Genomic DNA, 17263 nt, shown 5'->3' with positions numbered 1-17263 from the left:
AAAGAATGATACATAGAAAACCTGAAAGTTATAAAGGGGAAGATGTTGTGATTGAAACATTCTTTATATGGGGAAGGCGTTTTCGAGATTTCAAGGTCACATTATTTTCTTCAAATGAAACGACCAATCTTTTGTACCGTGAATCGATATACAGTGATTTCTCTATATACGTCGCCAAGGCCTGGATGATAAACGTCGTGGAATTATCCCCACTACCGCGGGGTATACATAAAAATGCATTGACCTTCACAAGTCCTGGATCCAATAGTTCGCGAGATATTGTCGAAATAATTTTCCACGTGTATTCTTCATGTTCCAGTGGGGGGACATCAGTTCGAACACTAGCTTTTAATTATTCCTTAATATCATTACAAATCACGGAAATATTCAAGGTGGTGACATTTATCGAACCACCCTGTACACGCGCCTTTCATATAAATCAACAGCCCCGTAACCGCATACGCAAACACCTTGAAAATGTTAACACTAAAACCAACGAGCAAACAATTTCACGTTCCGCTTTCGCCACTTAAGCAACCATAAGCGCACCAGAGTACAATCTGCTTGCTCCTTTCTCAGGCGAGGGCCGGAAGCGCAACCAAATCTCGGTGGGTGCATCCAGCGAGGTCCAGTTGCCAGGAAAGGTGACCGACTCGGACATAAGGTCCTTGAACGCGTCGATCACGGCGCCGAGTGGCCTGGAGGAGCCCTGTTTCCTGAAGATGTCCCCTAACGGCAACATGTGCGTGTCCTTCACGCCCCGCGAGGCCGGCGAGCACACGGTGGCCGTGAAGAAGATGGGCAAACACATCCAGAACTCGCCGTTCAAGATCAGCGTGTCGGATCGCGAGGTCGGGGACGCGAAGAAGGTCAAGGTGTCCGGCGCAGGGTTGAAGGAGGGCAAAACGCACGTGGAGAACTCGTTCACGATCGATACGAGGAACGCCGGCTTCGGAGGTCTGTCTCTGTCGATCGAGGGTCCCAGCAAGGCTGAGATCCAGTGCAAGGACAACGAGGACGGCACCCTGAACATCTCCTACAAGCCGACCGAGCCGGGATACTACATCATGAACCTGAAGTACGCGGATCATCACGTCGAGGGCTCGCCGTTCACCGTCAAAGTCTCCGGTGAGGGTAGCAATCGTCAAAGGGAGAAGATTCAGAGGCAAAGGGAAGCGGTGCCGATCACCGAAGTTGGCAGCCAGTGTAAACTGACCTTCAAGATGCCAGCCATCACCTCGTTCGATCTCGCTGCGACTGTCACCTCGCCTGGAGGTGTCACCGAAGACGCCGAGGTCAAAGAGGTCGAGGACGGTCTGTACGCTGTCGCGTTCGTGCCCAAGGAGCTTGGAGTGCACACCGTTTCCGTGCGTTACAAGGAAATGCACATTCCCGGCTCGCCCTTCCAGTTCACCGTCGGTCCCTTGAGGGACAGCGGGGCGCATAGGGTTCACGCCGGCGGACCTGGTCTGGAGAGAGGGGAGCAGGGCGAACCCTGCGAGTTCAACGTCTGGACCAGGGAAGCTGGAGCTGGAACTCTGGCCATCTCTGTGGAGGGTCCCAGCAAGGCGAAGATCGACTTCAAGGACAGGAAAGATGGCAGCTGTTACGTCAGCTATGTCGTCTCGGAACCTGGTGAGTAGTTGCTTCATTCTCATTGAGTTAGGGCTGCTGGGCGTTTGGGGTTCAGAGGATCTGTCCGAGGTTTTCTGTTATTGAATCACTGGCCTGCGGATTTTTACACAAAATAAAAATTGTACTTGTTAACTTGAAGATTTAATTTTTGGGATACCTCTTATGCTTTGTGTACTTTTATGTTCATACATAATTTAATTGTAATGCAGCTCCAGGAGTTCAATTCTGATTGTACAATTTTATTCGCTTGAGAGAAAAATGACTTTTAAGAACATTGTTACACCATTTTAATGATGAAAAGTAGAAATTGCTACCTGGAAAATTTATATACTGGATAAGGATACGCAAGCTTATTATTATGTGTGTAATATATTCACAAAAGAAGATATACTATACAAAATATATAAACTAATAACATACAGAAAAGATATATGTATAATAATTAGACTGCGGATCTTTATGCATTTATGGTTTACGAAAATTTTCAAAAAATGCTAGAATATGAAATCTGATAGAATTTAGTAAGATTTTTATTTGTTTTGGATGTACAATGGCTGTTCCTATTAAAAATAGTATTTTATTTCACTTTCTGAAAACTTGTCTATAAAAATTGCGTAAACATCCGCAGTCTAATAATAATATGTTCATGATAATATTATCACAGTGAAATTAAACTTCAAATTTTAAATCTACTGAACACAAATTAAAATTGTTTAAAATCTATCACTATAAAATCGTTGATAATTCGTTGGCAAGAACAGAGTTGCTTCATCCGGAGGATTAGAATAACGCTGAACGCATAATCTGTACAAGAGAGAAGTATGAGACGTCTGCTGGAGTTAGTAGCACAACGTGCTAAGCACTCACAAAGTGATTATCTACCGAGGTAGAAGACAGTTTTGATGTAACGAAGACAAAGTTGACAAAACGCTCGAGTAGAAATAACATAGTGGATACAAAGCGAATATTAATAGACCATGTAATAACCGACAATATACTGTTTACCATATGCAATTCGTGAAACATATTGACACGAGCCTTCCATTCAACTGTCATTTCAACTATGGAGGCTCGCCAAGAAATTGTTCTTGTCACTCGAGCCCGCTTGTAACACAGTAAAGATGATTAAACTTTCGTAGGTATGCGGTCGGACATCGGTGAATGATATTTTCGAAAATGATTCGCATCGTTGGACCGTGGAGACCTACGTCTTCGAATATTCGTGAAAATAAATTATATTCAACTGCGGGGATAAAATAAAAAAAAAAAACGGTATATTGTTCTTTAAGATAGAAGAAGAGTCAGATGAACAAAATTAAATTGCATTCGTACGTAACACAATAAAAGGAATCCAATTTCGGGATAAAAATTGTATACAAATATTAGTGATTAAAAACGATTCAAAATGCTAATAATAAATACAATAATCAATTAGAAAAGAAGTCGGTGAAGTCGTTTCAGTTGTCGATTAAAAACGCGAATATAATTAGTCAAGTAAAAATGAATATAAAAGTGGTTATAAAGGTCAATAAAAAATTTGTTCCTTTCAAATTCAGATCTGGTTGTATTCGAAAGTGGTGAAGACTTAAAAAATAGTTTACACTTATAATAAATAGTTTATCGTACAATAGAATGATTTTAAAGTTGAAAGTGTATAAAAAAAAAAAAATGCAACATAGAAGCGTATGAAAAATTTGCGATTATTAAAATCGTAAAGATGCTTGTAAGGGAAATTATATTTAACGTAAGCAGAATTTTCTATAAGAATCGCGAAGAAATGTAATCGAATTCAGTCTTGCAGATTTTCTGAAACGACATAGGCGACGTTTAATGTTAAAGAGCCGGTAGAACGTTACATAATTTCAGTTTGAAATAGCAAGCGTGACTCAGAATGAATGAAAATCGTCCTTACAAAAAGGAACACGCTGTATCTTCGAGTATCAGTGTACAGAGACTTCTCAGAGCTATCCCAGAAATATCTTGATCTGTATTTGCGTCTAAGGAGTGGACTCATATTTTGGTGGCTAAGACTGCAGAATTTGAATTAGCGTAGTTGTTATATTTGGATAGTGTGCATCAAACGTGGAAGAGAGACGGGCGCAGCAAGGGCTATACCGAAGAGAGAGAGAGAGAGAGAGAGAGAGAGAGATCGTTTCAGGAAAGTGAGAAAACGTGGACGAATCGAAATCAGAAGTTAGAATCAGACTGAGGAAAATAGTGGTTCGAGAACAAGCTGCGTTCAGTCATCCATTTTCTATTCTCCATCCCTTCTCTTCATGTTCTGTCTTCTGATCTTTATTTCCTGAATTGGCCAACCGATTCTCTGTCGTTATTTATTCACCTATTTTCTCTATTTATTCTCCGTTTCTTTTCGTTTCTGTTTTACTTCCGGTTCCTCGTTTCTTCTCTGACCTACGCAATCGCATTCTCTCATTCTTCCGCCACGTTTATCTTTCTCTTATTTTTGCTGCACTCTCTCTTTCTCTACTTTCTACTTTTTTCCGTTTATACCTAGTAAAAACCTGGTTAAAGTCACATTTGTCCGCTATATATCGGGAAAAGATTTTTGGCACAATGGACACTTTCAAGGCCACCACGCAGATAATCCTCTCGGGAAACGACTCTAATCGATGCGAGGACAGCGGTTAGTCTGATTGAAGGGCAAATTCGGAACCCGATGATTTGTCTCCGATTTTTTAATTTTTCTAATTAAATGAGACGGTGCTGATGAATTCGATTTTGTTTCGCGGACCCGGTCGTTCTAATCGGTCGATTTGCATTTTCAGGGGACTACCGGGTGGGAATAAAATTCAACGACCAACATATTCCCGATTCCCCGCACAAAGTTTATATATCGCCGGCCATGGGAGACGCTCACAAGCTGGAGGTTGCTCAATTCCCAGAATCCGGCGCACAACCAGACAAGCCAGCCACCTTCCTCGTTCGCAAGAACGGTGCCAAGGGTGAACTCGACGGAAAGGTAACATTTATTCTCGCGCTTATACACGCGACCATACTCTTGTGTACACGACGGCGATTACTTTTATCTTTTAATCCCGCACCGGTCAAGAATATTTCTCGGGCGTTGCTCATCCCGTAAATATTTATTTCGGTTTATTAGCTGTTAGACTGCCGGCGTTTATGCGATATCCTATTTTCGTGGGCGTACCACCGTCGAGTGCAGTCGAGCAGAATTTTTAATAGTCGTTTGATTATTTTTTACAATTTGTGGAAGCCCATGTGCGGAGGATTGATTTAAAAAATACTTTTAGGATTTAGGAATTTTAGTAGCGAACCTTCGCCTCGGTAACGTAATATAATTTTGGGATTATATGAAAAATAATTTCCTAGCTTCCTTTCGATACTGCATAATGATTCAAAGTTTATTAATAGGCTTGGTTAGTAAATTACTGGGACGCTGTATGGAAACTATGTTTATTAACTGCTATAAAGTGATTTGTGAACAGTAGAATTAAAAGGTATTAATGAAAGATGTAAATTTTTATTGAATTTCTGGATCGTCCAATTGATACGGAAATTTTTTATTTTGCATGGAGATTTATTAAAAAGATGGTCGGTGTCTCAAGGTTTTACAATGTTTACAAGGTGTTTGTTGGTTTTAGTGCGAGGTGAGCCGTGCAATAATAATAAGTGACACAGAGGTTTTATTAACCGTCAAATGAATTGAGATTGCACAGGTTTTACAGTTTCCTTGGGGTGCTAAATGTTTAATAGCAAAACGTTTGGAGACCTTCGGTCTTTATAGAAACTTGCATCATTTTGGTGACGAAGTCCTTGCGAAAACAGCGCTCTAAATAACTTCCTCTTGTGAAACTGCGCGCCACATCATTCTACGTGGGTGGCGAGATCCCGTCCTCATCGTAAATAATGCTCCACTGTAATTAAATAATTTCGCGGCGTTGTTTTTGTGGAAAATGTGAATGCAAAAAACGCGAAAATAACTTGGAACATTTTTATACAGCCGTGAAATGATATCTTTTTACCACGTTAATTTTCTAGAAAAAATGTATTATGAACTTTGACAATTTTTCATACTTTACAATTTCATGTTTTTCTAAATGTCTCGATAGATTGATTTGCAGTTGATAAATTTATTAGGTTATAGAAAAATGCAACTAACCTGGGAAATATAATTTTAGTAGATAAATTTTGAGAAGCATGGCCTTCAAATGAATTTTTTCTTACCGTTCAATTGTGCACGCCTTAATTTATAGTTATAAAATTTCATAAAATTTCAATCAAACGTAATTTCCATTCAGTCAACCGTCATCAATTATGGGCTCGATTCAAATCAAAATACAGTTAATGTCTTTCAGAAATTTCTATGCAATAACATTTTTATTTAATCAGTTCTATGAACCTCGAGTATAGCATTAATTAAATATACAAAATGTACAGTGGAGCCAACAAGTATTTGAACACTAAATTAATGCAAACATAGAAAATATTTAAATAACTGCAGATATGGAAAAATATTTAAAGGAACGCAAATACAGAAAAATGTTTTTAAAAATGGAAAAAATTTGATTTTTAAAAATACGAAAAACAAACAAGTTTTGAATGAAAGTCTAGCTACCCTAAAATTCCTGTTGTATAAAAATGAAAGTAAACTAATTGCTGTTCGCTAGAGCGTTCTCGTCCAAAAATCCATCGATGATGAAATGATTCCATTGTTTTGCAGATTGTGTCGCCCAGCGGCACAGAAGATGACTGCTTCATCCAGGCCATCGACGGCGACACGTACTCCGTGCGATTTTTGGCACACGAGAACGGCATCCACAACATCCACGTGAAGTTCAATGGGGTCCACATAGCGGGAAGCCCGTTCCCCGTGAAAGTCGGCAAGGTGGACGCAGATCCTGCCGCGGTGCACGCTTATGGCAACGGTCTGAAGGACATTAAAACGGGAGCGAAAACAGACTTCATCATCGACACTTGCAACGCCGGTAGCGGTTCGTTGAACGTGACCGTCGATGGACCGAGCAAGGTCGCTATGGACTGCACAGAGGTCGAGGAAGGGTACAAAGTTAGATACACGCCGTTGGTACCCGGTGACTATTACATCAGCGTCAAATACAATGGCTATCACATTGTCGGTTCGCCATTCAAGGTGCCATGCACCGGTTAGTATTTTAGTTATAAATTTTGGTTATTGACTAAGCGAATTTTATTATTTGAAAATTTGTGATGGAAGTGAAAAGGTAGTCCCTTAAGATTGTCCTGACATCTGTTGGGAATATTCCGAATTTTATAGTGCTGAGACCTTCTGATGGTATTGGTATATCGCATCAGCAATGTCTAAAGAGTTAAATCCGAGAGGAAATGACAGTTAGGGTTTTAGTGTTCCCACTTTTTCTGCATCATCCTTTTAGCCTGGAACAGAACCTGCATCATCTTTTTAGCCTGGAACAGAACTTGCATCAACTTTTTAGCCTGGACCAGAACCAGCATCATCTTTTTAGCCTGTATTAGAACCTGCATCATCTTTTAGGCTGGATTACTTTTAACATAGAAGTAGCATCCACTCAGGCATATATATATTCTATTGTTTTCGACAAAAATATTTTTTTATTCCCTTTAGGGGATCTTCTTTACTTTCTGTTGGAAACACCCCTGTCACAACTTAACTTTACACTTCTATATGTATGGAGGAAATATTGTACAAAACTATAAATAGCTTTTGAATTTATTTTAATCTAAAGCAGGACACGTCCGAGCAAACAGTTTGAACAGTTTAATTATTATAGATATTAGCAAATAAATATTTTAGGGAGAGAAATTAGGAAATTGTAAATGGTAGGAATTAGATTTTTCAGTTGAAGAGGGTAGAAGACTTTATACTGTATAGTTCTTACTGTTTAGATGATGAATAGTGTGGCAAATGTTCAATTTCGTATAACTATACGTTACAGGTGCGGATCTTGCCGAGAGGGGCGCTCAAGAATCAAGTACAATCCATGTGGAGACTGTTCAAAAGATTTCGAAATCGAAACAAACAGGTCCGGTCTTACCCTTGTTCAAGTCAGACGCTAGCAAGGTGACAAGCAAGGGAATGGGCCTGAAGAAAGCATATCTTGGAAAACAGAACCAGTTCGTCGTCAGCGCAGGAGATGCTGGTAAAGTATCACGAATTTACAAAATGCTCTTGCAATTATTTTCATCCGATTGCAATAATTATACAGCAACTACAGAAAAACTATTGACACAGAATTATGCTTCCCTCGAGACCATATAACTTTTATTGAAAACATTTCTCGATACCGTTAATAACTCCAAAGAAATTCGAGTGGTTCGCTTCAAACGGGACACCCTGTACGTACCATGAGAGTTTCCATACCAAGGAAGTCGGTATACTTCTCTTTATTTGTCCTTGAAAAGGTCATTCTTGAAACGAAACTATAAAGTTGAGGGAGCATCGGATAGTTTTAAATAAAATATTTAAAAACATGTAAATCTTCGTTCGAGCATTCTTCATTAACCTGATCGTTTTTCTGCTTAGGCAACAATATCCTGTACGTCGCTGTTTATGGGCCGAAAGGACCATGCGAGGAAATTACAATGAAACACACGGGTCGCAATAACTACAACGTGAGCTACATGGTTCGCGAGAGAGGGGAATACATAATCCTCGTAAAATGGGGCGAAGAACATATCCCTGGATCGCCTTACAAGGTCGAAGTATAAATCCCCCCCCCGTACTTCGCGTCGTTGTTTCTCTTCGGGGCCGCGAGTTTACGAACATATTTTCCTGAGTATCGTTCTTTTTGTCTATTTTCCCTTGCGTTAATTGCACGTTAATGTTACTTGTTCTATGTGTTCCAAGACGGAACAGATGTTTCACGATGGTGTCATAAAGGTCAATAACAGAGACAGCAACCAAGACATTCTTGCACTTCACCTATAGCTAGAAACACTAGAAAGTCAATTCAGTCTTCCAACCATGGGCAAATTTATGTTTTCTTCTACACCAGGGATGGACATTTTTGTCTCAATTGAGAAGATATTCAGATATTCTTTTCGAGGGCTTGCCTGAAAGATGCACTATTACTATAAAATTATCTTAAACGAGAATGAAAGCACGCTAGGTATCCTGGAACGAAAGAACGAAACTCATGGAACTATGACAGGACCCTAGATCAGTTTCACCGTGAACATCGGTGACGATTCAGTCCCCCGTTTAGGGTTTTAATTTCAACGAATGAAGCACTTGTTTACTTAATATAAGATATTAAAACGCGTACCGGGGAACCGATCGACCCGATCAGCTTGAATTGTTCCTGTCAGTGAATATGTCGACCGAAAATATTTTTCCATGTGATTAGCTGTCTGTCGAATGTCGCAGTTCAGAAGGAAATTTTTGAGTCTTGTTTCGAAACGTTTGTTGGAACGATTTCAGGCTGATCGCGGTAGGCGATTCGCCCGGTACACTATTCTGTGTAAGAGTCCTCGCGTAAGAACACAAAGGTGCTATTCTGTTAACGCGAACACGTTATAGCATACTATTTATCGTTATATAGAAACCACTTCGAAACTATTAGGCGATTGCCCGACATTGTTAATTTTGTTTGGTTGTTTAGAAGAAGAAGAAGCGAAAAACTAAAAAGAGAGAGACGTGCGAACGAGTGTAATGTAATTAGGATGATGTATAATTTGTACTTTGCACGACACGAGTCTCTGTGTAGGCGTTCGTGTCATAGGTGACAATATTTGTTGGTGCTCTGTGTCGATTCTAACGAAAATTATGAAAACTTTCGAAGTAGTGGTCAAAGTACAAATGATAAATTTCCATGAAACGACATGTACTTTTACTTGCGCGAATTTCGAGGAGTATCGGTTTCGAAAGGGAAACGGTTGCATAATCGAGTACCACCATCATCAGACCGTCGTTGACGGTGCACACACGGTCCATGAGTCATTTTATGAAAACGATTGCGTTGCTCTCTTTAATGTCCGGCGCGCGAACATGCTGCGAGCTGGCTCAAACATAGCGAAATAGGAACAGTGTTTCGTGTTATTTTAATTATGTGACGTATTAAGATGTTTGATTCTTAATCAATGTACGGTTCACGCGACCTCCGGTTTGATTCGTACCTCGTCCAGCCACGGGTACGCATAGCGATTACTCGATTTTGTTCGATTCGATCGGCTAGGATGAGAAATGGGGTTGGAAAACGCAGCGAGAACTGCGAACCTACGTGGAACTGTGTTATGCTACAACCATATTGTATGTCAATTATTCAATTGAAGAAAATACCAATTGTGCCTTCCATTCTAGTTTAAATTAAATTTATTCTGCTAAAGCGCGTTATGATGTAATCATATCAAATATTTAAGTATAGATTAAATGCATCGATCATTATAAATAATACAAAACGAAATAAATATTATGTTTATTATGAAGCTCCGCCGAGTTGTGTGTTTCCTGATGTGCTCCAGAAACATGTGATTCTTGCAATTATGGCAAACTGTAGGAATTAACAAAGCCTACTGAGATGTACATCTAACTTGTAGAAATCATGAAACAAAATTGTTGTTAAAGAATAATTTACTTGTACTTACAGAATCCATAGTCACTGTAGAAAAATATTTTAGATTATTTGATAGTATTCAATCGTTTAAACTGAATCTTAATTGATTTTAATTCACTTTAACCTGTGCTTGCCATCATAATGCAAATAATTTAGTAAAACCAATCGGTTGGAACATTATTGTTAACCGTACAGTATAAATATGTGAAAATATTTTATATTATTTCACATTACAGTGCCATACTTCCCTTTTGAAATAATTATGATAATATAGTGGATTCCATAGGAACAATATACCGTTTGTGTTTTATTATACATTCTTCACAACAGATGATACCAAATGCAATAAATAATTATAAATTGCAGCAGAAAGTGTGTTGTGGCAGTGAGTTGGAAGAAGAAAACATTCTGCACTGTAAGTATCCAATCTTTTTGTTACATATGGGTCTCTTCTGCAACCTGTTATTTTTATTGTATATTCGGTTATATGTAATTAATGCAAACAATCAATAAGCTGAACAGATTTACAAATGGTGACATTTATAAATGAAAAATAGTGCTTTGGATTAGCGTAAATTGCTGCTATGGTATTTACGATGCAACGAAAATCATTTTTCAAGTTTAAATCACTGGTTATGTAGGGGTAGTATGCCAAAAATTCAATAGTTATGCAATCTCTAGATGAAGATGCACATACATGTAGAACCTATTGACACCTCTAACGATATCAAACAAGTTTAATATTTTATACCCAGTAAGGTTTAATCAAGTAAGCTTACATTTCAGATTTAAATTGTATTCATATACGTAAAAAAATCTTTAATAATTTAGGGAATACATCATTTATTTTTAGCTTCCTCAATGTAGAACTAGTATTATTCAATTTAGAACTAGTATTTGATAATTTAAAAGTATCATTTGAGAGTTTATCACTTCATAATAAAAATCAAATAATAAAAATTCCTCGATTGTTATAACGAAGTTTTATATTTACATAGCCTTTCTATCTTACAATATTAAGAATAATTGATAGGATATTAAATATTTACGTTTCACTGCACGCGAAACAATTATGCTAAGTACGTCTACTGAATTCTTTTATATTACGTTCAAAAATGTGTTACACTATTACGCGACGGTTTTATATTTCACAACTCATTCTGTATTTGATTCAAATTCCTCCTACGCATTTGCATGTTAAATACCAAAAACTATAGCAGACGTGTGTCTTCTTTTTCGACAATCTCTTCATCTTTAAAGGGACCAATTTCTGTCTTCTCATCGCATACCAATGCTGCCCAAAATTACCACCAAAATGGATCAAAATGGCCAACACTTGTCCTACACTCATCAAATTCATCAAACTCTCAACAAAAGTCGCAACCAAGCTCTCCAATCCCTTCGAAATAACAAACAAATCAGTCATCACCTTCGCACAACCAACCCCCCAGAAGAGGACCACAAAAATCCCCCACAGTCACCACCGAAAAATTCATAAAACCTACACAAAATTCCTAAACAAATCCACCGGAAGCTCAACAAGAGGTTCACCAACGCTCTCCAATTCCTAAAAACAAAAAAAAAAGAACAATAAATCTACAGTATCTCCGCAACGACCCACTCCCCCAAAAAAAGAGACCAAACGATCACAGATAGCATCGAAAACAAAATTGCGAGTCAGGCTAGAAGAGCAACACATTTTTTATTCGAGACTCGGTCGTGCCAGGAGCACCGGGAAACAGAGAAACAGTGAATCGGAGCATGTGTAGATAAAACAAATGCAATGAGCAGGTTAAATCCCCGAGAAGAGTAGGCGAGAGGCCGGGAGTGGAGAAAAAGAGAGAGAGAGAGTCAGAGAGAGAAGGGGGAGGGGAGAAAGGGAGAGAAAAGGACATGAAAAAGGGAGAGAAAAGAGAAAAAAGATGAAGAAGCAGAGCGGCAGCCAGCTCCTCTGTCCTCTTTTGACTGGGTCGCTCTATTCGTTCTCCGACGAAGTTATTGAAGGTCGTAGGTGGGTAAACCGCCGGGTGGATAGGTGGAAGAGGTCTTCCGCGGTTCGGATCCGGGCCGTTTCGATAGGATGGTAGGCGGTCGCAACCAGTTTCATAGGTGCCTTACGCTCGAGTTCGCAGGCGTCGAAAACGGGTGCTTGACTTGCGCCGTCGTATGGCCACCCGTTTCGCTTTTCCTCGCAGATACACGCCCTTTCTCGCGATCGCGCCAACGCCTCCGTCGCCTCCGACACCACCCTTCCGGGCTGCCTCTCGCGCGGCTCTACGCTCGGACCTCCACCGTCAGACGTCGCCGAGATACCGTCGCGTCGCGTCCGGACAGCGTCTTTTTCCGTTCACCCCTCGCGGGTCCACCATCTTTTCCCTCCCTCCGCCGCGTCATCCCCGCTTCTTGCCCGGAAACGAGCCGCGACGATGAGCCCCGCCGTTCCGAAAGATTCGGATCGTTGCATTACGAAAGGGTGCGTTCAGGTTAGGCGAACGAGCAGAGGGACGATGAGGATGAAGCGTGGAAATATATTCTAATAGTTCTTCTTTGTTAGATGCGATCGTCTTTCTCTTTCTTGATCGCATCATCCCCTAAAGATTGGGATAGCTGTTGTGCTAGGTCGATGACTAAGGGTGCGTTTAGATCGGGTGCATGAGCAGAGGGATGATGATGAGCTGTATCACTGTATGCACAGTGTGTCCTCCTCCTATTTTTTTTTTTGAGAACGAGCTGCACCCGTGCGCTTCGCCATTTTGTTCGGAAGGTTGGGATCGTTATTGTACTCCGTTGTAAGGGTGCGTTTTGGGCTGCGTGGCAGAGACACGGCAAGAACGAAGCGTAGAAATATATGATCTTGTTTTTCAGTTTGATGCGATCGTGATTCGGAATTTGAAGAAACGGAGTTTCGGAATTTCGTTTGAAAGGTTGATCGTGTTAGGTTGATGCGTAAGGGTGCGTTTAGGTTGACCAGACGAGCGGAAATAATGAGAATGGAAGGTAGGAATAAACCCCTAATTAAACCTTTCGGTGGTGCCAAACGTTTTCTAGGACGTTCAGTGAAATTGTACTTCGTCGTTTTAACATTTTTATTCCTCAAATGGAAATGGATTTATAATTGTCTGAGAAGTTGTCTGTCTTTGCCATTTGTCCAAGGAGAACATTAATGCAATTTTGAGAACAAATGGGATGTGGGTATTTATGAGGATTTGATCAAGGATTAACTCCTTGAGGACGAATAAAAAATAAAAAATAATAAAAAAATAAAAACATAATTCATAGAAACATTTCGATAAACGATAATGTTGGAACTAGATCCACGAGAACGCGATCAAATCTGATCAAATACATACAGACGCCAAATTATATTACACACCCGTAGTAAAGTTCTTGCTAATACTAATATTCACAAACTAATATTCAATAGTTTTCAGATGGATTTTTGCACTGTTTTCGTGTTACGGTTCACGAGTTGTGTATCCAGGAAAATTATTAGAGCAACAATTCAAGCTCTACTCAACGCTGCTTCATGCTGCTTCCTTTTTAAGTCCCTGCGAGCATCTTTCGCGTTTAAGAAGAAGCCTCTTTGCATGACGTCGTCTATAAAATATTAAAAGACACAATGGAGCTGTCAAGCCAGGGAAGGAGATTGATAGTATCAAGATCGATCTACAGAAAGTGAAGAAATACTCGTCAACATTCCTCGTCACAAGTCCTCGAAAATTTCGGGTAGAGTAAAATTTTTGAAATTAGGGAAATTTAAGTGTTGTATTAGGAGCATATAATATCGAAGGAGGTGGCACGAAACTTCAGTAGTACAAGTCAATGAAAAGGCAGACAGTCAAAATTTTCCGAACTTTTTCGAAAATTGAGCTTTTTATTAGGAGAATATGATAATGAAAGATGTGGCACGAAATTCAGTAGTACAAGTCAATGGCAAAGTCGAACTGTCGAAATTTTCCGAAATTTTTCGAAAATTGAGCTTTGTATTAGGAGAATAAGATATTGAAAGAGGTGGCACGAAAATTCGAAATTCAGTAGTATAACTCAACGATAAGTAGGACGTTCGGGAAAAATTGAGAGTTCAATAATTATAAACACAGATACGTTTTTTCATTACATCGTCTTTATTTACTCACTGTCGACTATTATATAAAATGATTGTGTTAAAACACAATATAAATGTTCACATTTAATGTGGATTGCGTGTCGGTAACCGAGTTATCGCACATGGTAGCGTCCACTAATTGTCATGGACAATTGCGCATAGCAACAATTAATAGGACACAACACTCTTTTGTTTGCTCCATTATTTATAGTATCCCCGATATGAGATTTCAAATTCTATCAGCAACAGCGCCGTCGAAGAATATTAGTATCTCGAAACCACAAATTCCTTTCAAATTTCTGTTTCTCGATCCAAAGAATGATGGATATTCAGAGCAGTCTCATATTTTCAGAAGACGCCAAAAAATTGTTAACACGTTAAGTGTCAAATATCATTCCCAGAGATTCTTACAAAATCGGAGTAATTTAATTAATGAAAGCGAAACTAGAAATTCTAAATGTATTATAGGGGATGCTGTGTTGACCCTTTTGAATTCTAAAGATCTTAATCAAATTCGGTTTATCTGAACATGTCACAATAAAAATGAATGTCTAAACCTACTAAAAAATCAATGTCAGTCATACGCGACTGACATGGCAGTTAACGTGTCAAACGAATAACAATAAACGATCAACCAAGGTACCCGGTAGCCAAAAAACATACAGTCACACCTGATTTTTTATTTGTGTTTTATTTTTATTTGTGCGATCACAAGAAGATACGCGGTTTGGACTACGACGATTAGTATAGAATTATGTGCATTTTGAAAATTTCTCCACGTCTAAAATGAGAAATTAAATTTTTTAAAAACGTTTCTACGTGTAATTTAATTATTTATTCTGTTTGGAAAGTACTTTCTCGCTGTTTCGTAAATCTTTGACATATTTTCTGAGACTTTTTTTTATGCGGTCCCTCTCCACCGCATAATACTTTAATACGTTGTACTCAATTATTTGTTATAGCTATTTACGAAGTGTCCGAATATTTTCTTTTTGGTGCGGTTTCTTTTATGCGGTTCCTATCTAGCGCACAAAAACAGATTTGACTGTGACAGTTAACCCCGCGGCGGAATAGGACAGCTCAGAATTTCGATCTGCGGACGATTCGGGACCGTCGCGGACGAGTCGTTTCGGTTCGGAACGATCACCGGATCTCGAGAGTCGAAACGGCGGAGGCAGAGTCGGAGCGTTTCCGGTATTGCGAGGGTCATGAGTGGCTGGCAAGTGGTGAGCTATGGAAGACAGTGGTACGTGAATTTGCGTGTAAGTAGAGGAGGTCAATTGTCGGCAAGTGGAGGACGGAAAGCATAGGCGGAGCCTTGAGTTCCGCCTCCACCTACGATCCCACCTCTTATTATGCTTTCCCCGACCTTTTCCAAACTCCCTCTCCGCGTCCTCCTATTTGTATCGTTTCCTCGCTACTCTCTCTCTCTCTCTCTCTCTCTCTCTCTCCTCTCCCTCTCCTCTCCCACGCCCTCCGAGTTCTCTCCACTCTCTCTTTATCTCGCTTGATCAGGCTCGTTTAGTCGCCTCGACTCCCCCTCTCCCCCTTGCCACTTTTCCCCGTCTTTCCCTATCTCCGACACTCTTCTCTTTTCTCTCTTTTTTCCCATTATGCTCCTCTCTTTCTCTCGCGCAGCCCTCTTCTCGCGGACAGACGCTCTCCTCTGTCTTTCTCGCTGGCAAAAAGAATCGATCCATCCGCACCTGCAAACCGCAGAACCCCCTCCACACCTCTCGACCTCTTCCAGTTGCATCTACTCGAATTACCACGAACACGCGTTTAAGGGGGCTGCAGCCATTTTGCACCAGTTTTTTCTTCGCCGGGGCGACTTTGTTCAGTTTGTTGCCGCGTCGTTTCGCCGCCGTGCAACGAACCTTTTGCTCCGGGGATTTAAATGCTGCACGGAGGCGATTTAGGCCGACACTGTTCAGCTTACGCGTGCGTGAGAGAGACAGGATTCGGAGACTGGGATTGTCTTATAGCGCGTTGTCAGTGATTTGTTGTACGCAGCTTTTTAAAATTAGCAAGTGTAATTTCGAGCAGCAAGAAAGTTGAAAGGAGTCATAGGTGCCGAGGTGTTGTTTTTGACGCGCTGGAAGGAAAATTTTTCCAATTTTTTTCTTGACTCTTCTTTGTTGCAATTGACGCGGAAAAGTTTGATTTTGCACAGAAATCTGTGGTCTAATTGTAAGCATTAGTGGCGCAGTTCGATAGAACCATTTTGTTTCAATTTTTGGTACAGTATTTGTCCGAAGGAATGCATCGGACCTTTTTTGTTATGGTCAGTATAGTGTCTAGTATAGTATAGTATAGTATAGTGTCAGTATAGGCAAGGGACCCAATTACTGCGGGGGTACCAATTACTGTGCGTATATTAAGTATGCTTCTTTTTAAAGCACAATGAATATTAGAAAAGACGTATTAAATTTTTTCATTAGAATTAGTTAATATAGTTATATATCTCTTTTTCAATAGTCATTATGCTTTAAAAATAAGTGTAATTAATATAGGCACAGTAATTGGCCTCAGTAATGGTGTCTCCTACCCTATGGGTAGAATTTGATGTCATTCTTTAACAATTATACTTACCTACAGCAGACATGAACTTGCTATATATTAAATATAACAAAAGTTACGTATTTAGAAAGTGAGCAATATTCAATTTTCCTATTTTTAACGTACGAGCATTCTTTTAGAACGTGGCTTCGAATGAAATTTCCAATTGTGGATCGTCGTTATGCAAATGATTAGCTGGTGCCCGCAATTATTTACGAAAAGACGTACAGCTTGATTAGCTTGGAGAGATATAATACTAATTCGTCGACAGTTGAAGACATTTCTTGGCTTTACAAACCTGATAATTATCTTAACGTTATAATACTACCTCTCTCACAAAATCAGTATGACTTCAGTAATTACTAGACTGCGGATTTTATGCATTTATGACAAAAATGGGTAGGCGTATTTTAAA

The 17263-nt window shown here is 39.7% G+C and overlaps 1 protein-coding gene across 5 annotated transcripts in view; it reads left to right on the top strand.

Annotated features, from left to right (window-relative positions):
- The window catches only part of Cher (filamin A protein cher), a 66401-nt gene extending 56345 nt beyond the window's left edge, over positions 1–10056 (top strand). For all 5 annotated transcript variants that reach the window (XM_076789791.1, XM_076789792.1, XM_076789794.1 and 2 more), the window contains 5 exons: positions 580–1635; positions 4422–4615; positions 6338–6779; positions 7569–7772; positions 8156–10056. In XM_076789791.1, the coding sequence (XP_076645906.1) occupies positions 580–1635; positions 4422–4615; positions 6338–6779; positions 7569–7772; positions 8156–8340 (2081 nt within the window). In that variant the 3' untranslated portion in view covers positions 8341–10056. The remainder of the gene's footprint in view (positions 1–579; positions 1636–4421; positions 4616–6337; positions 6780–7568; positions 7773–8155) is intronic.
- Positions 10057–17263: the final 7207 nt, after the last annotated feature.

Source organism: Halictus rubicundus, chromosome 6 (genome assembly GCF_050948215.1).
Source record: "Halictus rubicundus isolate RS-2024b chromosome 6, iyHalRubi1_principal, whole genome shotgun sequence".
NCBI classification, from domain to species: Eukaryota; Metazoa; Arthropoda; class Insecta; order Hymenoptera; family Halictidae; genus Halictus; species Halictus rubicundus.
Note: the sequence above shows the minus strand (reverse complement) of the source record. Positions and strands in the feature narration are given on the sequence as shown.